The 27,279-nt window shown below is 44.2% G+C and overlaps 1 protein-coding gene across 1 annotated transcript in view; it reads left to right on the plus strand.

The window, feature by feature from the left end:
• The window catches only part of LOC126210623 (1,5-anhydro-D-fructose reductase-like), a 45,074-nt gene extending 35,465 nt beyond the window's left edge, over positions 1 to 9,609 (plus strand). The window contains exons 5-7 of the mRNA XM_049939915.1: positions 1,988 to 2,147; positions 7,402 to 7,499; positions 9,412 to 9,609. Coding sequence (XP_049795872.1) covers positions 1,988 to 2,147; positions 7,402 to 7,499; positions 9,412 to 9,454 — 301 coding nt within the window. The 3' untranslated portion in view covers positions 9,455 to 9,609. The remainder of the gene's footprint in view (positions 1 to 1,987; positions 2,148 to 7,401; positions 7,500 to 9,411) is intronic.
• Positions 9,610 to 27,279: the final 17,670 nt, after the last annotated feature.

Here is a 27,279-nt window from a genome sequence, read left to right on the forward strand (position 1 = left end):
CACCGCTGTTTGGCGAACTTCTTTGTTAAAGGAATAATGCAATGTGGATAAAACAGTTCCAAACAAATAAGTTATATTTGAACTCAGAGTGCGGTAGAAACCATTAACTCCATTATCCCTAATTCTCTAAGAACCGAACCGGCCAAAAGCTTGTTTTACACGTATCTAAATAGCACGAACGGGTTATTACTAGGGAGGCTACGAGCAGTGAAGCTCCCGTACCTTATACGGCGAATAGGAATATTCCACCACCGGATCTTTACACGAGAGTGGAAACCAATGTAGGCACAGAACGGTGATATATTCTGGAAGACAGAAAAGAAAACTGGGGGACAGCGGATGCAAGATACTGCGTCCGAACAGGGCAGGCCTTCAAAGCGCGTATATAAAGAACATACAGGAGCAGCGAAAATGAGAGCCGGCGCAGAAGTTGAAGAGAGCACAAGTGAGTGTAACACTGAGCAGCTTCTAGAGGGTAGCAGCCGCTACTGATGGAACGATAAAGACTTCAACCACGAGAAGGTGATGGACGCAACTGCCGCTGTTAGATAAGTAGTAACTTTATCTTTTCGTCCGAATAATCTCATTGATATTGAATATCTCTCTCAAGTAGATGTGGTATAGGCCGGCCATGGTGGCCGAGCGGTTCTAGGCGCTACAGTCTGGAACCGCGCAACCGCTACGGTCGCAGGTTCGAATCCTGCCTCGGGCATGGATGTATGTGATGTCCTTAGGTTAGTTAGGTTTTAAGTAGTTCTAAGTTCTAGGCGACTGATGACGTTAGAAGTTAAGTCCCATAGTGCTCAGAGGCATTTGAAGCATTTGAAACGTTAGAAAAGTCATCCCGCAAGGAGAAAATCTTAAGGCGTCTGTTTTCTCTCACCGTATTGTCCACTTCGTGCTCCAAACTTTCATTAACGACCGAAGGACGCCCATTCCATTGTTCATCATGCACATTCGTGCGGTCATATTTGAATGCTCTTACCCAGTTTCTTGCCATTCCATCGCTCATAATGTTTAAACTGCACAGATCTCACGATGAATATCGATCGTTTTTAGGCCTTTAGCACTAAGAAATCTTATAACAACCCGTACTTCACAGTCGGCGGGACTCACGATTATCGGAGGCATCTGAAACACTCAGTACACAGCGTAAACAAGGAAGAATCAGACTATAATAGCGTCGGTGCATAGATTATGGTACAGGCTTTCAAGTAAAAATAAAATTAAGATACCTTAGCACGTCTTTTTTTTTAAATTTCAAAACGGTACTTACTTAAAAAACACGCCTCGTAGCAAAGACACTTGTCTCTGTCGATAGTGATAAGCACACTGTGATGACGTTTCTGGCTCAGCCCGTAGGGACTTGTAGGAAACTGTATGCAGAAGAAAGGGTAAAGGGTCGTACCTTTTATGTTAACAGTCAAATAAACTGGTTTAAGGGAGAAGTTGTACCTTACTACTTCGGCAGACCAGCGCAGTCTAAATCCCGTCTTACCCCCCTTGGTACAAGAACTTGTCAGTTGTTCCTACGCTGCCTACACCACCTTACGTAGCCCAGGACATTCTATTCCCTCTCATCTTCGTTGTAAAGGCCACTAGGGTAATTACAGACTCACGGTGTCGTTAACATCCTGATTGCGCCACGCAGGTCATACCGACACGTTATTGGTAACCTGGTCGCGTGCCGGGATGCGACTCATGCTCACAAGAGCAGCACACGAAATTACGACTACTTCCACGTTTCCGAGATGCTCGTCCCCAAAGCCAATTCACAACAATCCACCTTGCGTCAAAGTCTCTTCTGTCAACAGATTTCCCCATTTGTGTCGCTTACCACCGCTAGAATGATTACCCACTCGCGTATCCTCTGCTTACATGTATTTATTGACACGTCACGTGACTGCATTTTCACCAGTCGGCAATCGTTGTCCCGGTGGACAGCGGTCACAACATTTTGCTTATCAGTGCACGCTTGCAATTCCAGTCTGCCGAGATACGACCTGCTGGGAGATCCAGTTGTGAAGCGCATCGCGCAGAAACACGGCAAGACCACCGCCCACGTGCTGTTGCGCTTCCTCATGCAGCTGCAGGTCGTCGTCATTCCAAAGAGCTCCAACCCCGCTCGCGTTAAAGAGAACTTCAAGGTGAGTGTGCACTACTAACATATTGTCCAGACTACACCCCCTAGGCCTAGGCTTAGTGTTTTATCACTGTAGGCACTTGAGATGAATCTCGTGTTTTTTCGTAATGTTATCTTTCATCTGTTATAAATTTTTATATTACATTGATAGACTTAAGTGCTGTAAAATTTCTGTTTCTGTGTCTTGTTTTAAAACAAAGGAGTTGTTGCACTTCACTGTTTAGGTTCAATGCTCACCAAAGACGTTTCTCCTGCAATTGCTACAAACAATTTTCTGCATCCTTTCGTCTTTAGAGTCACACATATAACAACGCTTCTTCATCGCTGGAGCTTTTTCTTTCACTACTGCACTTTCCTCGCAATGAATAACAGGTTCATGAAGTACTAATTTCGGTTTTCTTTTGATATGGGGTGGAGCCAAATCTTTAGCGAATTCGGCAAGAAGTGTCTGATCCCTGGTTTTCACATTTTTGACGTGATATGTCTGGTTTTTATTTAAAAAATAGCACATTTGCTGAAAATCCACACACATCAACTGAGTTCGTGAATAGTGCCAGGTGCCATCTTACTTTCCTTTTGCAGGAATAAGTAAGCACCATCTGATCTAATGATTCTACCCCGCCTTACGTCTCATTATAGTATTTTATTACGTCAGCTTTAAAAGCATCTTCACTAAATACATTTAATTTACGATGCATTGTGGAGAAACGTACTACATTTTTACACTTTTTTGGAATGTATAACAGTAGAGTACGAACGCTCTCCTTTTGGCAAAAATTCTCTAGGGAAGAAAATTTTATTTTGTCGAACTGTTCCTACAAGCGTCAACTTATCTTGTAGCAGGAAATCTGCCATATCAGTGGATGTGAAGAAATTATCCATTGTGATATTTCGGCAACTGCCGCAATAGTCTGTTGGAAGATGACTGAAAACATCGAAATTAACATTTTCATCTCTATCATTTTCATCTTTTCAGAGATATGGTAACCGTTTCCGCGTATAGAAATTTTTAGAGCCACTGATATAGAATATTTTCATTCTATACTTATCAGGATTTCAACTCATACATGGAGCAAATTGTTCATCGATAGCCAGTTCCGTTTGGTAGATAACATTGTCTAATATTATGATTTATGTCCTCCTAAATATCTCTGAATGTAGACAATTTATCTTTCACTCTTCCAACATTTCTTGTAGCTTTATCATCGACCCACAGAAACAATAACAAGTCTTCGAAACTCTGACGACCCATTGTGGTTCTAAATATTGGTGGACCGTACTTTTTGCTCCACAGTACTCCTATATTTGACAAATTGCTTTTTAGATGACCAGCTGCTGTCAAAAGACTACTCAGTGTTCTTATTTCTATACTACCATATTTTCTCCAACTCTTCTCGAGATTCTTTTCCTTAGATATCCTTTCAGATCTGTCACTAGTAAACTGTACAATTTCTTCTGTAATATCTGAAAAAAAGTATAGTTCAAATCCGCCTGTCGGAATTACAATAGTTTTCAAAAGGGGGAGTTTGGCTTTATCAACTTCACATTTTATTATATTACGTTTCCTTAGCATTGTTTCCTTACGTGCAGTTTTATTCGATACTTTCAATATTTTCAGTACTATTGGTATTATCTTCATCTTCTAGGTTTGAAATATTTGGTAAGTCATACTCATCTACGTTTGAAATATTTGCTAATTCATGTACATCACTTTCTTCACTGACAATACTTACATTACAATGTTCCCGGTCTTTATCTTCATCATTTAGTATGTAGTCCGAATCTCTATCAATAAAATCGCTGAGACCCTCAGATTCTACCCATATTTCAAGAATTACTTGATCTCTCAATTTTCTGTTAGGTATGTTGTAAAAATAGTAGTAAATATGACATGTGGAATAATCGGGTCTACTGCCGGATGCTTGTGTCGCTCTGGCACAATATTTCGTCTCAGGTAGCACCTGAAGAAGGCAACGAGTTACGTGGCCGAAATATTGTGCCAGAGCGACACAAGCATCCGGTTGTAGACCCGATTATTCCACATGTCAAGATCTCGCCGGGAAAGCCTGAAGAGTTACAACAGTAAATATGATTCGTTGCTACCATATACCATTCAGCAATGGAGAATTACATTGCAGAAGTGTGCAAAGGAATAAGAAGACGTGAAATGAGTCTGAGAGACTCGACTCAGGTGCCAGTGCATGAATATTTTTAAAAATCAATTTAAGCATGCATACAAAACGACATTAAATCTTGATGGTTACCGTTTGTAGGCCGAAAAAATGAAGTTAGGACAATAGCTAAATGACGAAATTGCACTACAAATACTTGTGACTGATAAAAAAGACAATATGCAATAATGAATCATAGTGAATGTTCTTAGGTGTTCTAGGGGTTGATAAGGATGACTGTTGATTGTTATAGCCCATAAGTGACTTTTCTATGGCAGTTATAAGGGGAAGTAACAAATTCAATTTGCTCTAAATGGAGCTTATCTCCTGGATGCTTGGTGCGTCTAGAAAAGGTAGCATCAAAACCAGTATTGCTGTTGTTGTTCTACATCAAATCACTTGAAAATAATTACATATTATTTGTATTACTTAATGCAGAAGTACGGGGTACCGTAGATAACACAGTAGGATGAGGGTAAGTTTGGGTGATGAGAAGGTAATGGGCTGAAACAATAACGTGAACTAATGAGAGGAATATGGAGAGGATCATTATGGAGCAATGTGTTAATATTAGGAAACCAGCTCTAACAAACAGATCCTCTTATTAAAGGAGGAGTGCCGTAGTGTACCAATATGACTATTACTTTCCATTATGGGGTTGTAATACGGCGAGTAACAGTAATATTTCGATAAAGGAAAGAACATGACGGTACCGTGTGGTAACATTGGGATAATTGAGGGCAACAAGCAATTCCAATGATTAAAAGAGGCATGCGGTAATATAATAGACTGACTGTCAGATTAAAACTGTGTCTTGGACCGAGACTCGAACTCCTGAGCTACCCAAGCACGACTGGTAGAGCACTTGCCCGGATCCCGAATTCGAGTCTCGGTCCGGCACACAGTTTTAATCTGCCAGGAAGTTTCATATCAGCGCACACTCCGCTGCAGTGAAAATCTCATTCTAATAGTGTGACTATTGTTACGGGCGATGGAGATGTAACACGCGATGTAACCCAGTAGGATGTCAGTAGAGGACAGAAATTACGGCATCATGGTAGGATAATGTCATAACGTTAGTGTTACTGGTGGAAATAACTGGATCACGACATTACAGAGCGGGTAAGGCAATAAGACATAGTAACTGGACGTAACAGGAGGTTAATCCTGTAACACAGGACAAAGGTCATTAAGTAGTGGACACAGACTGGTCAGTACCAGCGCTGTGGGTTGAGCGAATTCTGTGGACTAAGCTGTACATTCTGTTTCACCCATATGGGCAACACAACAGCCATACTACAAGTATGATTTACTACCTGAACGTTGTAGCGTACAGTCCTCATCAGTATTCTAGTGCCACAAGCAAGCGAGCGCGCGCGCGCGCACACACACACACACACACACACACACACACACACACACACACATGCCGCGTGCAATGTTCATCATCTCCAACGATTTTTTTTCATGCAGGTTCCACAGTTGCTATGCATTTTTTGAATGACCCCTGCAACTATTACTTTCTTTTCAATTTTCGTATTATCGCACAAGGCCATTTTCAGTTACCTAGATATACACTACTGGCCATTAAAATTGCTACACTTAAAATTGCTAAACCACGATGATGACGTGCTACAGACGCGAAATTTAACCGATAGGAAGAAGATGCTGTGATATGCAAATGATTAGCTTTTCAGAGCATTCACACAAGGTTGGCGCCGGTGGCGACACCTACAACGTGCTGACATGAGGAAAGTTTCCAACCGATTTCTCATACACAAACGGCAGTTGACCGGCGTTGCCTGGTGAAACGTTGTTGTGATGCCTCGTGTAAGGAGGAGAAATGGGTACCATCACGACTTTGATAAAAGTCGTATTGTAGCCTATCGCGTTGGTCGAGTTCCAATGACTGTTAGCAGAATATCGAATCGATGGGTTCAGGAGGGTAATTCGGAACGCCGTGCTGGATTCCAACGGCCTCGTATCACTAGCAGTCGAGATGACAGGCATCTTATCCACATGGCTGTAACGGATCGTGCAGCCACGTCTCGATCCCTGAGTCAACAGATGGGGACGTCTGCAAGACAACAACCATCTGCACGAACAGTTCGACGACGTTTGCAGCAGCATGGACTATCAGCTCGGAGACCATGGCTGCGGTTACCCTTGACGCTGCATCACAGACAGGAGCGCATTTGATGGTGTACTTAACGACGAACCTAGGTGCACGAATGGCAAAACGTCATTTTTTTTTCGGATGAATCCATGTTCTGTTTACTTGATGGTCGCATCCGTGTTTGGCGACATCGTGGTGAACGCACATTGGAAGCGTGTATTCGTCATCGCCATACTGGCGTATCACCCGGCGTGATGATATGGGGTGCCATTGGTTACACGTCTCGGTCACCTCTTGTTCGCATTAACGGCAATTTGAACAGTAGTTACATTTCAGATGTGTTAAGACCCGTGGCTCTACCCTCCATTCGATCCCTGCGAAACCCTACATTTCAGCAGTATAATGCACGACCGCATGTTGCAGGTCCTGTACGGGCCTTTCTGGATACAGAAAATGTTCGACACCTGCCCTGGTCAGCACATTCTCCAAATGTCTCACCAACTGAAAACGTCTGGTCAATGGTGGCCGAGCAACTGGCTCGTCACAATGCGCCAGTCTCTACTCTTGATGAAGTTGCATGGGCAGCTGTACCTGTACACGCCATCCAAGCTCTGTTTGACTCAATGCCTAGGCGTATCAAGGCCGTTATTACGGCCAGAGGTGGTTGTTCTGGGTACTGATTTCTCAGGATGTATGCACCCAAACTGCGTGATTATGTAATCACATGTCAGTTCTAGTGTAATATATTTGTCCAATGAATACCCGTTTATCATCTACATTTCTTCTTGGTGTATCAATTTTAATGGCGAGTAGTGTATCTGTTAGCCGTTCGATCATAAAATATATGCGCTGACAAATATTGCCTTTTTTGCTGCATTGTATCTGCATTATCATCTGTCTTGCGAAACGATATGCTTACCCTGTGAAACATATATTACAACTGATATAATAAATAACTTACGAACTTGCAGGTGTTTGATTTCGAGCTCTCCGCAGAAGACATGGAAGCCCTGGAAGCGTTAGACAAGGGACGGAAAGGCAGACTGGGGACCGGAAACCTCCTCCCTGGGTAACTATATTATAATACTCGTATTTATTTCATCTTGGCAATACGTTATTTTTTCGCTCAACTTCTCTTTCCAAACATCATTGTTACATCTTTCAAACCTATTTCTCAAGAACGACCATTACAGTACTGACTAGTTACTGATTCAGATAGTTCAGCGAAATCTCAGACATGTCCATTAATAAGGAATTGAGTGCGTAATCAATAATGTTAATAGTAATATTAATAGTAACAGGAACACAATAAAAATAGTAGCAGTAACAGAGGGACATCAGAACTGACTCAGTTATAATACATCTATCAGGAGGAGATCCGAAGTGCAGTATCTGCAGAGAAGCTGAGAAAACAATCGGCCACATGTTGAGCCGTTGCAAATAACATCGCTTAGGCTGGTTACAGGTAGAGGCACAGTGCTGTAGCTGACTGAAGTGATCCACTGGAGCTTGTGTCAAAATTACAGTCTGCCGGTGGCAAGTAACTGGTGGGACCACAAGTCAGAAAAAGATGTTGGAAACTCTAACAATACCACCACTAAATAGTAGATTAGAAATCAGATTAATAATGTTGCTCTCGCAGCATATGTTCGCTTAATCGGGCAACAACTAAGTTATTCACTGTGGATGGTATCGTCAGAGCAGAAATAATGAAGTCGCTGTAAATAAGTCATTAATTTGGCACTTATCTTGAATGGATTCCCACGTAGATTTCGTCGATGTCGTTATGGCTCATCTTGCTGATTCTAGGGTGATTCCACTTTGGCTGCTAGAAGGTCCGTATCTGTATTTTAGCAATATTTGAAGACCTAACAAATGCGTTTTTCAGGAAATTCTTAATGATCAAACAATACCAGATCGGAACAATGGCATGGTAGAAATAATTTTTGACTTGGTGTTCACGATCCACATTTTTAATAAATTTCTTGTAAATTCACATATACTTCTTCTTAATTGCCACATCATCAAGAAAACAGTTTGATATCAATATTCCACATATTTAATTTCCACTTTAACCAAACACAAGACTTGACTGTTCTTTTACAAAGCGAAATAACAATATAACTTCTGCAAAGTCAAACAAAGACTGCTCTGTGCGCATTCACGCCAAAACGATTATAAGTACGTCAAAGATTATGACAGTCTCCCAGAAATGAATACACACAAGAACCATGTCTGTAATATATCGATACATCGGAGTACCTATACATTAATAAAACCAAATGTGAATATTGTCACAAAAATATGTCTGTTACTTCGCAGAAAAGTAGTTCGATATTACCGGTATCGAGAACTGGGGTTGGAGTGCCGTAATGTTCACGTAAATAAAGAACCATTACAAAGCGAACATTCCAGTCTACTGTGGGAGACCACAACTTCAGACAGATCTAATGCTTTAACACAGTTCGTCAGCCATCACAATAATTTGTAGAGAAAAAGGAAGTCTGGATTACTGACATTGTCAACCCAAGTACTAGGAGTATGGACGATAAACAAGTGAAAAATTTGCCAGATAAGACGACCTGAAAATCGAACTGAGCGACTCTGCCATAAACTAGCGAAAGTGATCCCGTTGGGAGCAGTGCCAAATGACCTCTCTAACCGTTTGAAAACGATTGGACGTGACTACATATCCATCTGATAAGTACAAAAAGCCAAGTTTACTGAGATCTGCACGAACTGTCCGCCGATACATCAAGCATTCCTAGACGCTTAGGAAGTGTCCGATTTGTGATAACCTACGAAATCCAGATTACTGCTGTGTTTACTGAAAAAATAATAGTAATAATAATAATAAAATAAATATCCAAGAATTTCTTGTCTATTATTTATAAAATTTCCCATATTATTTGTCAAGTATGAATGTACCATACGCTTTAGTAGTTACTGGCGTTTCACAAACTGTCATATCTCTGTTCCAGGATTGATAAACATCCCGAATTCCCATGGTACGAACGCTACTAGTTCAGAGGAGAGGAAGAGTGATATTAGCAGTGGTGTGGAAGGCTTCGACTGAAATGTACCCTTGTCAAAAAATGCTCTACTTTAATTAGCGAGTATTTTTGTTACATTAAAACTGTACGAATAAAGTATGTTATAAAAACAAATTTGCTAAGAAATCGCAACGAACAATTTTTTCTGGAATTGCCACACAACATACAAACTGGGATGAAATTTGTAAAGAACAAAATGTTAATATAAAATTTAATCTATTCCATGATAAATTCATATCAGTATTTGAAAATACCTCTCCGCAGAAGATAATCAGAAGGGACACTAAATAGTCAAGTAAAAAACCATGGATCACTAAGGGGAGTAAATTATCTTTTGAACGGAAAAGGGAAATGGCAAGAACAAGTAGAGACCCTGCAGTAGATGCGCGCTACAAAAACTACTCAAAATTACTAGGAAAGGTTATCAAAAAATTAAGAAACCTGCACATATTGTCAGAAATCAGTACGTCTGACAACAAAGTTAAGACAGTATGGAATATAGTGAAGCAAGAGATAGGACAACCAACCACAGAACAGGATAACATTACTGTTGAATTGAATGAAAGGGTTATAAGTGGCAAGTCGCAGGTAGCAAATGTACTTAATAATCACTTCTTAAACATAGTAGAAGGCATAGACACCAACAGTTCGAGAGAAAGATCATAGCAATATGTTGAAGAAGTAACTCTCATAAAATGACGTTATACGAATCCATCATCAGCGTCTTCTTCTGAAATTAAGAGACTCATACATCCTCTCAAGAATAAAAGCTATTCTGGTTATGATGGTGTTTCCAATAGAGTACTAAAGATTTGTTCCATATAATAAGTCCAATATTGTCCGAAATATGTAATGCATCAGTAACTCAAGGCATTTTTCCAGAGAGATTAAACTACGCCAGTGTTAAACTCCTCTTTAAGAAAGGTGAGAAGAGAGACGTCAGTAACTATCGACCTGTTTCACTGATGACATAATTTTCCAAAATTTTTGAGAAGGTGATGTATTCTAGGATAGTATCACACCTTGGCAACAATAGTAGCCACAGGAAATCACAGTTTGGGTTTCAGAAGGGTTGCTCTGCTGAGAATGCCATTTAAATGCTCACACACACACAAGCATTAAATAACAAAATAGCACCGGTAGGTATTTTCTTTGACCTATCCAAGGCATTTTATTGTGTGAATCATAGTATACTCCTAGAGAAATTGAAATATTATGTGATTGATGGTATAGCTAACCAATGGATCATGTCATATCTAACCAAAAGAATGCAGGAAGTTGTACTTAGTAGTAATTCAATCTACAGAATCCAGAGACATAATTCTGACTGGAGAGTAATCACTTATGGGATTCCCCAAGGCTCCATCTAAGGTTCACTACCGTTTCTCATGTAAATGATCTATCCTCTAATGTACAACAAGCAGGTTAGATCTTTTTGCAGGTGACAACAGTCTTGTAGTCACTTCAAATATACATACAGAAATGGAAGAAATGGTGAACAACTCAAAAGTACCGTTGACTGGTTATCTGCGAATGTTTTCCCAAGGCACATCATATTCAGTTCTGCACCTCTAGGGGTACTGCACCAGTTAGAAGTGTAACATAGGGTGATGAAATAATGCGTAGGGTGGAAACTTCAAAATTCTTAGATGTTCATAGTGATGAGAATTTAAACTGAAAAAAAAACACATTTTGGAACTCCTAAAACAACTTAGTGCAGACACTTTTTCACTTAGAACCATAGCAAATTTTGGGGAGAGAGAAATCAGTAAATTGACATATTTTGCTTATTTTCACTCAGTAATGTCATATGGAATGATGTTCTGGCGTAACTCATCTTTAAGAAAGAACGTCCTCATTGCCCAAAAACCTGCTGTAAGAATAATATATGGTGCTCACCCGTGATCATCTTGTAGATATCTGTTTAAGGAATTGGGCATACTGACTACTGCTCGACAGTATGAAGTAAATGTTGTAAATAATCCACTACAGTTGAAAGGAAAAATTACAATACTAGAAGAAAAAATTACATTCATTACTCAACATTCAGGTTGTCTTTAGCACAGAAAGGGGTGCACGACGTTGCAACAAAATTTTTTTACCACTTAAAATGTCTGACAGAAAGGTAAAAAATTTGAAAATAAATTCAAAAAGTTTCATCTTGACAAATCCTTCTATTCCATAGAAAAATTGCTATATTCGTAATGTGTAAAAGTGGTGGGTAGGAATTGCTAACTCAGTCTGTTTTCGTTTCGGGGGAAAAATTATATGGTGATGTTTAGAGTATAGACAGAGGTACAAAATAATTTGTAATATGAATGTAAAAGGACTCGTTCCACATCATGACGATTTATCGTGCAAAATGATCCATGGAACATGAAACTAACTAACTAACTAGTAATTGACTTTCTTACATTGAAAATAACTCATTTCTACCGAAAGTTGTCGCCCTGTATTTCATATTCAGAATGAGTGGATCTGTTATTACATGTTACTTTGTAATTACTTTTACAGCAGGGAGTTAATCCCTGTCCGTGCCCGCCTCTGCAACTGTGTTCATCAACGTAATATAGAGAGAGATCGATTTTGACCTGCGTTTAATTGATTCTAGTCATCCTGTATAACAAGACAGGATTGCCGAGCTAAATTTAAATATTGTTTGATGTGTGTGCCAAATGTAGCAAAGGAAAATACCCAGCAAATAAGTGAATAACATACATAAGCCGGCGGGGTAGCCGTGCTGTCTGGGGCGCCTTGCCACGGTCCGTGCGGCTCCCCCCGTCGGAGGTTCGAGTCCTCCCTCACGCATGAGTGTGTGTGTGTTGTCCATAGCGTAAGTTGAAGTTAGATTAAGTAGTGCGTAAGCCTAGGGACCGGTTACCTAAGTAGTTTGGGCCCATAAGACCCTACCACAAATAAAAAAATAATAAAACAAAAAAAAACACAAATAGTCTTCTCTCACAGGTATTCGTTTGGAACAAGATAATTGAAAATAAGTCTCTTCTTGATTATTCAAATTGTTCAAATGGCTCTGAGCACTATGGGACTTAACATCGGAGGTCATCAGTCCCCTAGATCTTAGGACTACTTAAACCTAACAAACCTAAGGACATCACACACATCCATGCCTGAGACAGGACTCGAGCCTGGGATCGTAGCGGTCGCGCGGTTCCAGACAGAAGCGCCTAGAACCGTTCGGCCATCTTGATTATTGAAAGAACAACAGTAATATCTGCAGGCTGAAGACTTGAATATGACAGTTTCTAAATCGAACGTCCATACACTAAGCGTGTTACAATCAAAGTCCAGAGAGGAAAAGCAAAAGTTAAAAATCCCGAAGGAATACACAAGAGTTTACGTTTATTGCTGATGAAAATCGAAGAGACATATTACAAAGTCCAATTGCTGGTCATGATGTCAGAGGCAACGTATCTTCTGTGTGGAGGTGTAGGCCCATGGCCAACAGCTCCTTCAGATGAAAGTCGCCATGGACGTCAGGGTGGTCATAATGATGACTCCAGAATGAGATCATAAAAGTGGGAATGGTTTCTCATTTGGCTATGAGCAGGAAACACATTTGGAGGGAACTGCTCGTGTGTAGCCCACGTATCGGCCTAAGTACTAACAGGGCGCCAGGATACTGAAGGGATTCCTTTCAGTCTTGTGGCCAGCAGAGGAGAAATGGTCCTCTGGTGGCGCTTGGGTTGCCACCTGGGGGTCGGGTGGAACACAGCCATACTTTGTCTGGCGTTTGAAGAGCAGTCCCCTGCGGGGTGCATGACTGTACAACTCGCCTGTGTTGTTGGTTGCTAGCTGAGTACGTGCAAGGCGTCGATACAGAAGTGTAACTCACGGTGTAATCAATTGGCGAACTAACCTTAAAACAAGTAATATGGTGTTCATATACTTAACCTCTACCTCTGCACAAGCACGTAAAAGCAGATTCTAGAAAATTAAATAAAAGTTATTGGCTGTTGTATAACAAGTATGCATCCACCCAGAAATGCACTCATTCACTTGCAATGCATTGACATATCCAACCAGCACCTGCAAGTACACTCTATGCAACTCACAAAATACTGTAAACGAAGGAGCCCGAGAGAGATGTAAATCAACTGTCAGCTTTGAGTGCAGCACCTGTTGTGATTCTTGACTGATCAGACCAAAACGAGTTTATGATAGGTTCCTGTACATGTCGTACAATGGCGGATTTCGAACTTGCCCACTTCACAGTTTAAATTATGTATTACATGCCAAATCAGAATCTATGAAACTTGGGAAACACACCGAAAAATGAGAGCTATGTGACTACTATTTTATAAATTAACACAAAAAATGTGTGGAGGTATGTGACCAACGTTACATTTATAAGTTACAACTGTTGACACAAGTCGAGACTCCACTGTCTCTCTAAGATACTATAACAAGTGAACAAACATGTGATGTTAAAGAGGAAACACATTATATACAACTATTACTCCTGACAGCTTCATCCAATTTAGCAGTTTCTGCTTCCAAAATCTCCGATTTGGAACCTCACCCTGTTCAGGATAAATAAAAAGAAAGACACACCATGAAGGAACTATGCAAATTGGTCACACACTGACATTCATAAGGGTATCAGAGGAAGATGCGAGATGGTAAGTTTTGGTAGCCGATGGATAAATTGTTGCAGCAGTGCAATTTCACCATGCAGTTTGCGAGAATAGTAAACAGGGGACATGTCGGTATCAGGGCATACAGTCTTTGCGAATTTCACTCCGTATAATCAGTTGGAAAGTAACTAAGTCTTATAGGCAGACATGTGGACAGTACACGCAGATTTCAACATTGACAAGACGACGTGTAACTTGGCTCAAATAACCCGGTGGGAGTAATTGCCGAATCGCTCTACATTTGAATTGTAGCAATGGCACTATCTGACGATGTTGACAGGAAAGGGTTAACCAGGGCCGAAGACAGCATCTACGGTCCCGGCGGAGGTTCGAGTCCTCCCTCGGGGATGGGTGTGTGTGTTTGTCCTTAGGATAATTTAGGTTAAGTAGTGTGTAGGCTTAGGGACTGATGACCTTAGCAGTTAAGTCCCATAAGATTTCACACACACACACACAGCACCTACATCTACATCTATACTCCGCTAGCCACCAAACGGTGTGTGGCGGAGGGCACAATTCACGCCAAAGTTATACTTCCCTCCTCCCCCCCCCCTCCCCCTGTTCAGCTGGAGAAGGAAGTGGTCGACCTAGGGAGACGACAAAACGTGAAGACCGAGTAATTATCAGAGAGGCACTCAGAGCCTCGGATTCATCAATATCATCGATCCGACAGGAAACTTGTGCTTCAGTGCCACAAAGACCATTAAGAAGTGGCTCACAGAAAGGTTTCTGAGCTCACAGCGTCCCTTATCACGACTACCATTGACATCTGTACACCAACAAGCCCATTTGCAGTCATGACGGGCACATTCGACTTGAAATCTCATTGACTGAAGTGAAAGTCGTCAGCTTCCCTTCGAACTGTGTTCCGATGACCAGTGAAAACGTGTCTAGAGACGCCGCAGACGATGGTCTGATGCCAACTTGACTGTCGCCTTCTGTATGGCCAGACAACCAGGAATTATTGTCTGGGGCGCCATTTCATTTCTTACTTAGTAGGACCCGTTTGGTTGTCATCCGCGGTAGCCTTACAGCACAGCGATACGTCGACGAGATTCCACGTCCCTTTCTCTTGTCTTCATGATTGAGCCGTGCTGCGGATCGAGTTGGTGCCGTGTGTAGGTTTCTTCTGAGACCGTATCGTTTAGTTGGCATGGTGGCGTTGTTTGTCTTCAGCTCGTGTTCACTGTCGCCACTTTGTTTCGTAACTTGTCCGCTAGTGGCAGCAGCGGCGCTTGTCGATATGTAGTTCTGCTGCCCTATGTTTGGGGCGACCTCGTTCTTCTAGCGTGTGGTGTGGGTGCGGAGTTCGGTTGGGGGGACGCAGGAGCAGAGCGACAACACGCCAGGACCGTTGGCGGCGTGTATGGACCGAAGGGCAGTGGTCACGAGGGTGCACGACCTCGTCGAAACCGGATCCTACACGTTTGAGTGCATTGCAATTTGCGTAGAGAAACCTCCACCATTGCGAAGTCTCGCGATTCTCCACTGACTTAGGTTCGTGTTGCTGCTCGTAGTGTCGCCGAGGCGAAAAGCAGCGAGTAGAGTACCTGGGGAAGGCGGCTCTGATTTCTAATTACCATTTACTATTTTCAGCTTCTTACATTGTTGAACCGCGATTTATTTTCAAAGAATATACTTAAGAATTTATTTTATTTACTAGCGATTCATCAAGAACATTAACACATTTAATCACACTATGTGAGCATGGAAGTAGTTGCCAGGGAGAAAGTGATGAAATCATAACCAAATTCCTTTTAACAAATGCGAATTTTATTCACTTTGATATCCCCTAAAAGCATTTTTAAGAGGAACAGATTTAAAATTATAATCAGAAAGCACCCTCTAAATATCAAGTTACAATTTATTCAGAGGCAGAAAGAAACAAGTTTTTACTGTATGAGCTTTCGGGCAGAGAACCTTGCCTTTCCCTTTTGACACGGCCGTAGTTACGACCGCTCACAACAGCCTCTTAAAGACTACACTGGTGCAAATCTGCAACACACCAGATTATTTTAAACTAAAAGTTTTAACAATTTATACAAGCACACAAACTATGCACCCTCGCAGGAGGGATGAAAATGGTACAAAACACTAAAAATTAAAATATTAACTTTGACACCGAAAGTGCAACTTGATTTTAACTTCTAAGAAAAGTCATACGGTGGCAAAGTGGCAAATTTATAGACTAAAACGATCATTTAAATAAAAGCCCATGAAATGAAATCTTATATAAAATTCTACAGGGTTGGCCAAAGAAGTTAAGATGCTCTAAGATGATAGGCAAGATAAAAACATATTTCAGGAATTAGGCCGTTACACTCCAAATAATAAATTCGTTAACACACCAAATCCGACAAACATGACAGAGGCAGCTCCGAACGACAGACAGACACTAACTGCCTAACAAATGCAGACGAGAGACAGACGAGCAAGCTGGGGACGAGAGACTGACCAAGAAAACAAGTAGAATTTAACAAGAGTAAATCACACAACATATCACCAATCACTTAACTCCTAATAAACTGCGATTCCTGGCGAAGACCTGGTGCAGCATCCCCAACGCTCTCCCGAACTGTCCGCTGCCAGCCGCTTCAACGGACGCAGGAAGGCGCGCCGATCTCCCGTCTCACGGCGTCGCGGCTCGCACCGGCCAGCCCGATGTCGTGGTTTGACTCCTGTTGCTCTCGTGTCGACCGCGAAGCCACTACCCCCCGCTATACGGCGCGGCCCACTGGACTCACGTGGCGACCTCACATGCGCCGACGCTCAAGGCGGACAAGTCATCTGGTGTCTCAGTGCGCGACCGACCAACCGATCGAACCAACCGCCAATGACCGTTGCCTGAGCAAACTCGAGCAGACTGGCGGCCTAACGCGCAGACTCAGATGCAGGAACTAAGCCCCGACCGGGCGACCACTCGCTGAGTTCTCTTACTGGCGGAGTGGAAGGACTCTCAATTTGCCGGTTTTAAAAGTGGATCCGAACGACAGACATACTAGCACTCCGACCGACAGACAGACACTAACTGCCTAACAAATGCGAACGAGAGACAGACTAGCAAGGTGGAGACGAGAGACTGACCCAGACTGACCGACTGGCGAGCTCATAGCGCCCCTTAAATGCACGTCAACAGGCAACTTTACCCCTTTCCCACCAGAGGGAGACACCAAAACTGCGATTGCCACAGCTGTGCCACCGCCAGAAACGGAGGGCGACTGCTTCACACTACGCGCTGAGGCGCGCTCTCCAAAATAGCAATTTTTACCAGGGCTCAATTGTTAAGCTCAACCAGTGGTATTTTTCTGTCTTGTGGCCGCTAACGCCACATTAACCTGCCCTGGAGGTTACTGTATGTAACGGCAGTGTACATTTCCTCGCCTTGACGCCCTTGTCCGGTGAGGCGTGTAAGTTTGACAGCTTCTTGATGGTTTTGGGTGGCGTTCTTCTACCTTAGTGGGAGTCATTCCTTCTTGTTCCGGGCGCTCTAAGCACAGTATTCTGCGCGCGGAGCCCAGAAGGCCGGTTCCGGCTTTGGCGTAATTTTACATCTTGCATTTGTTTTGTTGGATGTCAGGTGGCCTCACCAAGATTATCATTTGTCGCTCGTTAGACTGCCACACATTTTTAAAATTACCATTTAGGTGAGAACAAGTTACTTCAAAATTTAAACATTCATAAACCACGACACTTATGGCCTATTACACATTTAGTGAAACGAGTTAGAAATTATTTACTCAAGAACTACACTCCTGGAAATGGAAAAAAGAACACATTGACACCGGTGTGTCAGACCCACCATACTTGCTCCGGACACTGCGAGAGGGCTGTACAAGCAATGATCACACGCACGGCACAGCGGACACACCAGGAACCGCGGTGTTGGCCGTCGAATGGCGCTAGCTGCGCAGCATTTGTGCACCGCCGCCGTCAGTGTCAGCCAGTTTGCCGTGGCATACGGAGCTCCATCGCAGTCTTTAACACTGGTAGCATGCCGCGACAGCGTGGACGTGAACCGTATGTGCAGTTGACGGACTTTGAGCGAGGGCGTATAGTGGGCATGCGGGAGGCCGGGTGGACGTACCGCCGAATTGCTCAACACGTGGGGCGTGAGGTCTCCACAGTACATCGATGTTGTCGCCAGTGGTCGGCGGAAGGTGCACGTGCCCGTCGACCTGGGACCGGACCGCAGCGACGCACGGATGCACGCCAAGACCGTAGGATCCTACGCAGTGCCGTAGGGGACCGCACCGCCACTTCCCAGCAAATTAGGGACACTGTTGCTCCTGCGGTATCGGCGACGACCATTCGCAACCGTCTCCATGAAGCTGGGCTACGGTCCCGCACACCGTTAGGCCGTCTTCCGCTCACGCCCCAACATCGTGCAGCCCGCCTCCAGTGGTGTCGCGACAGGCGTGAATGGAGGGACGAATGGAGACGTGTCGTCTTCAGCGATGAGAGTCGCTTCTGCCTTGGTGCCAATGATGGTCGTATGCGTGTTTGGCGCCGTGCAGGTGAGCGCCACAATCAGGACTGCATACGACCGAGGCACACAGGGCCAACACTCGGCATCATGGTGTGGGGAGCGATCTCCTACACTGGCCGTACACCACTGGTGATCGTCGAGGGGACACTGAATAGTGCACGGTATATCCAAACCGTCATCGAACCCATCGTTCTACCATTCCTAGACCGGCAAGGGAACTTGCTGTTCCAACAGGACAATGCACGTCCGCATGTATCCCGTGCCACCCAACGTGCTCTAGAAGGTGTAAGTCAACTACCCTGGCCAGCAAGATCTCCGAATCTGTCCCCCATTGAGCATGTTTGGGACTGGATGAAGCGTCGTCTCACGCGGTCTGCACGTCCAGCACGAACGCTGGTCCAACTGAGGCGCCAGGTGGAAATGGCATGGCAAGCCGTTCCACAGGACTACATCCAGCATCTCTACGATCGTCTCCATGGGAGAATAGCAGCCTGCATTGCTGCGAAAGGTGGATATACACTGTACTAGTGCCGACATTGTGCATGCTCTGTTGCCTGTGTGTATGTGCCTGTGGTTCTGTCAGCGTGATCACGTGATGTATCTGACCCCAGGAATGTGTCAATAAAGTTTCCCCTTCCTGGGACAATGAATTCACGGTGTTCTTATTTCAATTTCCAGGAGTGTATGATCAACTTGAAGTACAATTTACTAAAGTTTAACGAGGAAATGTAGTCTTTCGTTACTGCAGTGATTGGTATTACCAAAGTAATTCAGAGTACAGGCAACAACAAATCAGCTGTGAAAGATTCCTGTCTATCCTCCTTGCCTAGGGACGCCAGATGAAAGTTGATGTCGTCAAGCCCTGAATCAAAATTGTGCAACGGATAACTGGGGAGGGGAGCTTGAGACCGCTACCTAGAGAGCGTGCCCTTTCTGAACGACACAAGGCAAGGGGCTGGAGGGCTCACACGCTGATGTGTGGGTCCCTGCGTTCTATATATTTTATTTTAAATGGATTCCTTTAACTTGACTTCTTTGTGATTTTTAAGGTATGTTAAAGATTGATGACAATTGGTTACCTATTTATTTTAAACATTATCACTCGACTTTTCAGCGATTGCAGCAATTGTTCCACTTTACAGATATTACAATTTTACAACTTATAGCTCGGGTATATTATATACTAATCTGCACGCACATTTATACGGGCAAGACGGAATTGCGTTGGCCAAATGTAAACCACCAAAGTCATACAATATTTTACATGAGACATCCACTATGTGAGGAGGATAACGGGCAAACTGGGGACCAGATACATTAACACAGGGGGTCAAATTTCCGAAATTAAACGAGAACATTCATTTCCTTACACAATCCGAAGCTGGAAATAGAAGAATTAGTACAAATATTCAAATACGTCTCTTCCATGCGTGAACATTGAGACAGACGCACTGAGGGCACGTCTGCTCACTTACCCGTCTTCTGTAACCACTCCACGAATATGGCGGGCACCCGGAGGTCTTCCTGGGCCCCGGTGGAGGGGATGGTCGAACCACTTGGCCGTGACCAACCTCTCCACCCCAAATCTTGTGACACTGGAAAGTCTTTGACTTTTACCTGCCTGTGCTGTCTCTCTGATCCCCTACCCAGGAGTAAGGTTGGCGCTACTATTCTACAGAACTACTTCCCAACTAAGATTTGGCCTCGCTTTATGGAAAGGTGTGAGGAGGATTAGGAAAATTCATGTGCAGATTCACATTCACGTACAAGAAATGCATAATACACGTCACATATAAATACGTATTAGGAAGCCTGACACATTTCTTTCCACCCGTCCACATGGGTTCTGTTGCACCCGCGGCCGGCAGCGTCGTGCAATAAAATTGGCGGCCGAGCCGCTCCCGTTTGTATTCCTCGGTGCGAGCGAGCAGCGAAACCTGCTGCTTATAGAGCAGAAACTACTGTACCGTTTCAGCTGCAGCAGACTGACATCTGCCTCAACTAACTAGAAACACAATCTTTTACTACAGGACATCATCTGTTTAATTAATCAACCTATTAATGAACATCAGCTAAGCAGTACAAATCTATTATTTTATGTGCGTAAGACCAATTATGGCCAGACTTTAACTTGTGATTAAATCAGAATTAATTACCATATCCACATAGCTAAAATACGTAACAAATCAACGACTACTTGATTAGCTCCAGAAATGGTGCTGACCACAAAAATGGACGATAGTTAACTCGTAAGAATTTATGAAATTTCTAATTTAGAATTAGATACGTGTCTCTCAGACACACTATCACTTCAAAATATATCCAGGGAAAATTTTATCCACGTATATGTATAACAACTGGCCAGCTTAGCCGGCCGGGGTGGCCGAGCGGTTCTAGGCGCTACAGTCTGGAACCGCGCGACCGCTACAGTCGCAGGTTCGAATCCTGCCTCGGGCATGGATGTGGGTGATGTCCTTAGGTTAGTTAGGTTTAAGTAGTTCTAAGTTCTAGGGGATTGATGACCTCAGTAGTTAAGTCCCATAGTACTCAGAGCCATTTGAATTTTTTGGTCAACTTAACTCCGTCGTGTGACATAAATACAATAACCAAACGGCACATAGACAAGGACCAGCCAAACTGTTTTCAATGGCGGTTAACATTGATAGATGCAATCTACAAACAGAATATATTAGCAAACCTGGCCCTAGTAAATGTTAATCATCACATCGCATACAGCTCTCAATAGAACCTTGCGTACTGAGCAAGTTGAAATTCATTCCAGGACAGATTCAGTCAACAGCACTGAACCCAGTAGTTGATTCCGGCCACAGTTTTCAGCTCAAGAAAGGCCCTCACCCTCTTACTTGTTCGACGAAGCCAGCCGCCGCAGATCCAGGTACCAGGAGACGTGCAGGAACCGAAATACACCAACGGCTTCCCAGAAACGTTACTGCTTCCACGCCGGCGATATTTGCCGTCATCCGGGTAAACAGCCCTTCTTAGATGTGCTCTTCCTGCTGCCTCGAAAGGCACCTGTACTATACGCCAGACTTCGCAAACGACGTTACCGCCAGGCGCCCAAAGCAAAATCCTCGCTACTTGCTAGCGCTTACCCCTTGTTCCCAGATCGGCCTGGTAGGTGGCGTCACCGGGCGCTCTACGCACATCACCGGAAAGATGACGATGACCCATACCGGCGGCGGGAATATCGCTGATCGAGCCACACGGATCAACAAGTGTCAGCATGCGAACCATTCAACGAGACACCATCGATATGGGCTTTCGGAGCCGAAGGTTCACTCGTGTACTCTTGATGACAGCACGACACCAAGCTTTCCGCTTCCCCTAGGCCCGTCAACACTGACATTGGCTGGAAACATGTTGCCTGGTCGGACGATCTCATTCTGGACCCTCGTTTCAAATTGTATCGTGCGGATGGAAGTGTACGGGTATGGAGACAACCTCATGAATCCATGTCAGCAGGGAACTGTTCAAGTTGGTGAAGGCTCTGTAATGGTGTGGAGCGTGTGCAGTTGGAGTGATATGGGACACCTGATATGCCTAGGTATGACTCTGACAGGTGACACGTACGTAAGCAACCTGTCTGATCTCCTGCATCCATTCATGTGTACGGTGCATTCCGACGGATGTGGGCAGTTCCAGCAGGACAACGCGACTTCCCACACGTCCAGAATTGCTACAGAGTAGCTCCAGGAACACTCATCTGAATTTAAACACTTCCACTGGCGCCGGCCGCGGTGGTCTAGCGGTTCTGGCGCTGCAGTCCGGAACCGCGGGACTGCTACGGGCGCAGGTTCGAATCCTGCCTCGGGCATGGGTGTGTGTGATGTCCTTAGGTTAGTTAGGTTTAAGTAGTTCTAAGTTCTAGGGGACTTATGACCTAAGATGTTGAGTCCCATAGTGCTCAGAGCCATTTGAACCATTTGAACTTCCACTGGCCACCAAAGTACCCAGACATGAACATTGTTGAGCCTATCTGGGATGCCTTGCAACGTGATGTTCAGAAGAGATCTTCGCCTTCTAGTTCTCTTACGGATTTATGGACAGCGCTGCAGGACTCATGGTGTCTATTTCGTCCAGCAATACTGCAGATATTAGACGAATCCATGCCACGACGTGTTGCGCCACTTCTGCGAGCTCGCACGGGTCCTACCAGTTTCTTTGGGTCTCCAGTGTATAACCGAACAGCAGCTGCCGTAGATAATTGTTTCATTTTTATTTGAAATGTTTATAGTTAATAAATGTAAAGAATAAACAATAGTGGTAATGAAACAGCCTAAATAGGCGTAGTCACATTTTAAAAATGCTGTGACTACGCCTTTTCAGGCTGTTTTAGTTTTATTTCTAGACCATGCCCTCGTAGACATATTATAGAATCAGGTTTATCTTCCGAAGAAGGCTCAGTTACTTGGGCTGAAACCTTGGTAAAGGTTGGTTTCATTACCGCAATCGAGGCTAAAAGTTTCTTATATACACTCCTGGAAATTGAAATAAGAACACCGTGAATTCATTGTCGCAGGAAGGGGAAACTTTATTGACACATTCCTGGGGTCAGATACATCACATGATCATACTGACAGAACCACAGGCACATAGACACAGGCAACAGAGCATGCACAATGTCGGCACTAGTACAGTGTATATCCACCTTTCGCAGCAATGCAGGCTGCTATTCTCCCATGGAGACGATCGTAGAGATGCTGGATGTAGTCCTGTGGAACGGCTTGCCATGCCATTTCCACCTGGCGCCTCAGTTGGACCAGCGTTCGTGCTGGACGTGCAGACCGCGTGAGACGACGCTTCATCCAGTCCCAAACATGCTCAATGGGGGACAGATCCGGAGATCTTGCTGGCCAGGGTAGTTGACTTACACCTTCTAGAGCACGTTGGGTGGCACAGGATACATGCGGACGTGCATTGTCCTGTCGGAACAGCAAGTTCCCTTGCCGGTCTAGGAATGGTAGAACGATGGGTTCGATGACGGTTTGGATGTACCGTGCACTATTCAGTGTCCCCTCGACGATCACCAGTGGTGTACGGCCAGTGTAGGAGATCGCTCCCCACACCATGATGCCGGGTGTTGGCCCTGTGTGCCTCGGTCGTATGCAGTCCTGATTGTGGCGCTCACCTGCACGGCGCCAAACACGCATACGACCATCATTGGCACCAAGGCAGGAGCGACTCTCATCGCTGAAGACGACACGTCTCCATTCGTCCCTCCATTCACGCCTGTCGCGACACCACTGGAGGCGGGCTGCACGATGTTGGGGCGTGAGCGGAAGACGGCCTAACGGTGTGCGGGACCGTAGCCCAGCTTCATGGAGACGGTTGCGAATGGTCCTCGCCGATACCCCAGGAGCAACAGTGTCCCTAATTTGCTGGGAAGTGGCGGTGCGGTCCCCTACGGCACTGCGTAGGATCCTACGGTCTTGGCGTGCATCCGTGCGTCGCTGCGGTCCGGTCCCAGGTCGACGGGCACGTGCACCTTCCGCCGACCACTGGCGACAACATCGATGTACTGTGGAGACCTCACGCCCCACGTGTTGAGCAATTCGGCGGTACGTCCACCCGGCCTCCCGCATGCCCACTATACGCCCTCGCTCAAAGTCCGTCAACTGCACATACGGTTCACGTCCACGCTGTCGCGGCATGCTACCAGTGTTAAAGACTGCGATGGAGCTCCGTATGCCACGGCAAACTGGCTGACACTGACGGCGGCGGTGCACAAATGCTGCGCAGCTAGCGCCATTCGACGGCCAACACCGCGGTTCCTGGTGTGTCCGCTGTGCCGTGCGTGTGATCATTGCTTGTACAGCCCTCTCGCAGTGTCCGGAGCAAGTATGGTGGGTCTGACACACCGGTGTCAATGTGTTCTTTTTTCCATTTCCAGGAGTGTATTAGATTATCACGATTGCTGACTGGGCTGCAATGTTGAAAGTAGTAAAATAAACAATAGCTTTATCAGCTAAAATACGCAAACAAATCAACGACTACTTGATTAGCTCCAGAAATGGTGCTGACCACAAAAATGGACGATACGTAAAACGCTGTCTAACCGGCAACTAGCAACAGTTAATAAAAAAAAATTAATAAAAAAACTATATTTTGCTAGTGCATATGAAAAACACTGAAGAATGTGTACACATAGGATAAGTGAATGTCATGGTGATCGAGGACTTCGTAACCCTCGCAAGAAGCGCCTCTCAACTCCAACCGCGCGTGCACGCGGCCAGCGGCTCCGGCCCGAATACGCGCCACGGAGACTTCCTCGCTGCTCTCGCCCAACCGACCGACTGCCACACACAGCCCACCCGGAAAATATACCGGCCACACCGAAGATAGTACAGCAGTACTAGTATCGATACACGCTGCTGCTGCCACTCACGGAGAGAAGACAGCAACGTTATGGCGGTAACCGAAGAAGAAATGAGCCACTACTGAACTGTAACCAATGATAAAAAACAAGGCATGACGTGAGTCAGCCACGGCTTAAAACCCTTTCGTATTTGCTGTGTTATTACAGACGAATTCTCATATTCGCTGACATTCGATTTCTCCTTTCTATGTCCAACTTCACCGTCGCATTCTTAACGTAAGTAAGCACAAATAACCTCGGTTACTCATTCGATAGCTTCTCCCAGCCATGGAATGTCACGAGCTACTGACACTGGGAATCAAAATTTAAATCGAGCAATAACCTTTTAATTTGCTGACTTCTCTGCTGGGATGTAGTTCTTGAGAGTTTTATGATTATTTATGAGTGAAAAATTTTCAACTTTCCTTCGTATGGTACAGTTCCTTGCAGGAAAAACTTTCAGCCAGACTTCACGACGCATTGAGATGTGATCCGGCAAGCTGCCTACGAACTCCTGCTACCGGGGTTTCAAGTATTACTGGCACAGATTGGATGGTGCAACATTCCAGTCCATCACAGTGGTGGACTGAGTTTGCACATGCTGTCGCACAGCACTTCGCCACTGTGGTCGCCTATGTGAGCGGATGTGGGGTCCTATCACAATACAGTCAAACAGAGAGACGATAAACAGTTTCTTCTCAACCCCTATTAGCACTTGAACCTGTAATAGTACTATGACTGGTTCCAGGACTTCCGCCTACAAGCCAATGACGTCTTCACACCAGTCGACGGTCCCACTTGGCTCCAAGCAATTTCCACTTCGCCTAGCAGAGTCATCAGCTAGCTGCCGACCTACAAGCAGTTGCTAGACCTGATGGTTCCGGCCGTCAAACCAGTGAGTACAGAGTGAGCATCTTCTAGGGTATCTTCACATGGCACTTGTAAAGACATTGTTTTCCCTAAAGTCGATAATTTTTTTTTCTTTTGTGCATTACCTTGTCATAGTACGTACGTATCATTTATTTCAACTATTCTTTATTTGTTAATACGTCACATTGTTTCTTCAATCATTTTGCTACTGTTTTGTATTTTATATTGTACGAATATGAATGCTCCGGTTTTATATTCTTTGTAAATCTTTGGTTAGGCTAGGAGAAGTACTGTGTCAGAGAGAGAGCGAACGACTATCGATAGAGAGCGTGCGAGTTGTTGTGGTATCGTGGCCGGTTCGCGGGTGGAGAAACGTTGCAAAGTTCGGCGTGAAAGACGGTGATACGCGGAGGAACAATTAATTACAGTGCGTCCGCTGTGTTAATAGGAGACGGTGCATTATTAAGTGAACAGTAAAACCTGAAAAGTACATCGAGTGTTTGCTATGACGATTTTACATACCGTGTGGACTTGTGACAATTACCCGTGAACCAGACGCCATTGTCGTGTACAGACACTAACTGTTAGAATTGCGCGAAAGTGGAACAAACCAAAATGTTAAGTAAAAGAACAGTGCTGTGATTTGATTAAGAATCATTTATTACATCATCCAAACTGTCTTAAAGACGACGACGTAAACTGAACTGATGTTTAACGGACTGTTTTCCTGTGGCAACACGGTGAAAGAACTGTGCGAAGCATTGGCATCAACCGGCTATATATCGTAAATACTAAAGACATTGCATAATTCCGACCTACCCGCGCCGCGTGATTAATAAACTTTTAATAATAAAACGTCGCAAGCGTAACGACAACGCACATACTGGAACTATTATTATCGCGCCAGTGCTGCCAGCTGATTCGACTACAACGGAGACGTGGACCAGCGCCGTAACTGGAATATTAATGAAACAGCAGGATCCATCATTATCTTCACGCCACGAACCAGGATTAGCTTCACACATCGGCCGCGCGGACCACCGTTGACGTCATCGCACTGCCTGCAGCAACAGTCAAGAGATTAAAAGAAAATTATTACGCTCTCTCTCATTTCAAAATTAAAGACAATTGCAGCTAAATTATCTATTTTAAAAATACTGTCACAATATCAAGATTCAATTTTGTTTCGTTCCAATAAATGTTCTTTCTATTAATTCGTCTTGTTGACAGTATTGAAAACCCGCCAAATTAAAGTTCAATTAATGATTTTCTTTCAAAATTCTTCTCGGACATTTTGCTGCTCATCATACTGTTATTTTAATGTTTGTGTGTAGCTTCTTTTGGAGGGAGTATATATTTTATTTTTTTGTGCAGTAAAATCAGCTACCATAAAATTACGTATATTACCA

The sequence above is a fragment of the Schistocerca nitens genome, chromosome 10 (genome assembly GCF_023898315.1).
Source record: "Schistocerca nitens isolate TAMUIC-IGC-003100 chromosome 10, iqSchNite1.1, whole genome shotgun sequence".
Taxonomy (NCBI): domain Eukaryota; kingdom Metazoa; phylum Arthropoda; class Insecta; order Orthoptera; family Acrididae; genus Schistocerca; species Schistocerca nitens.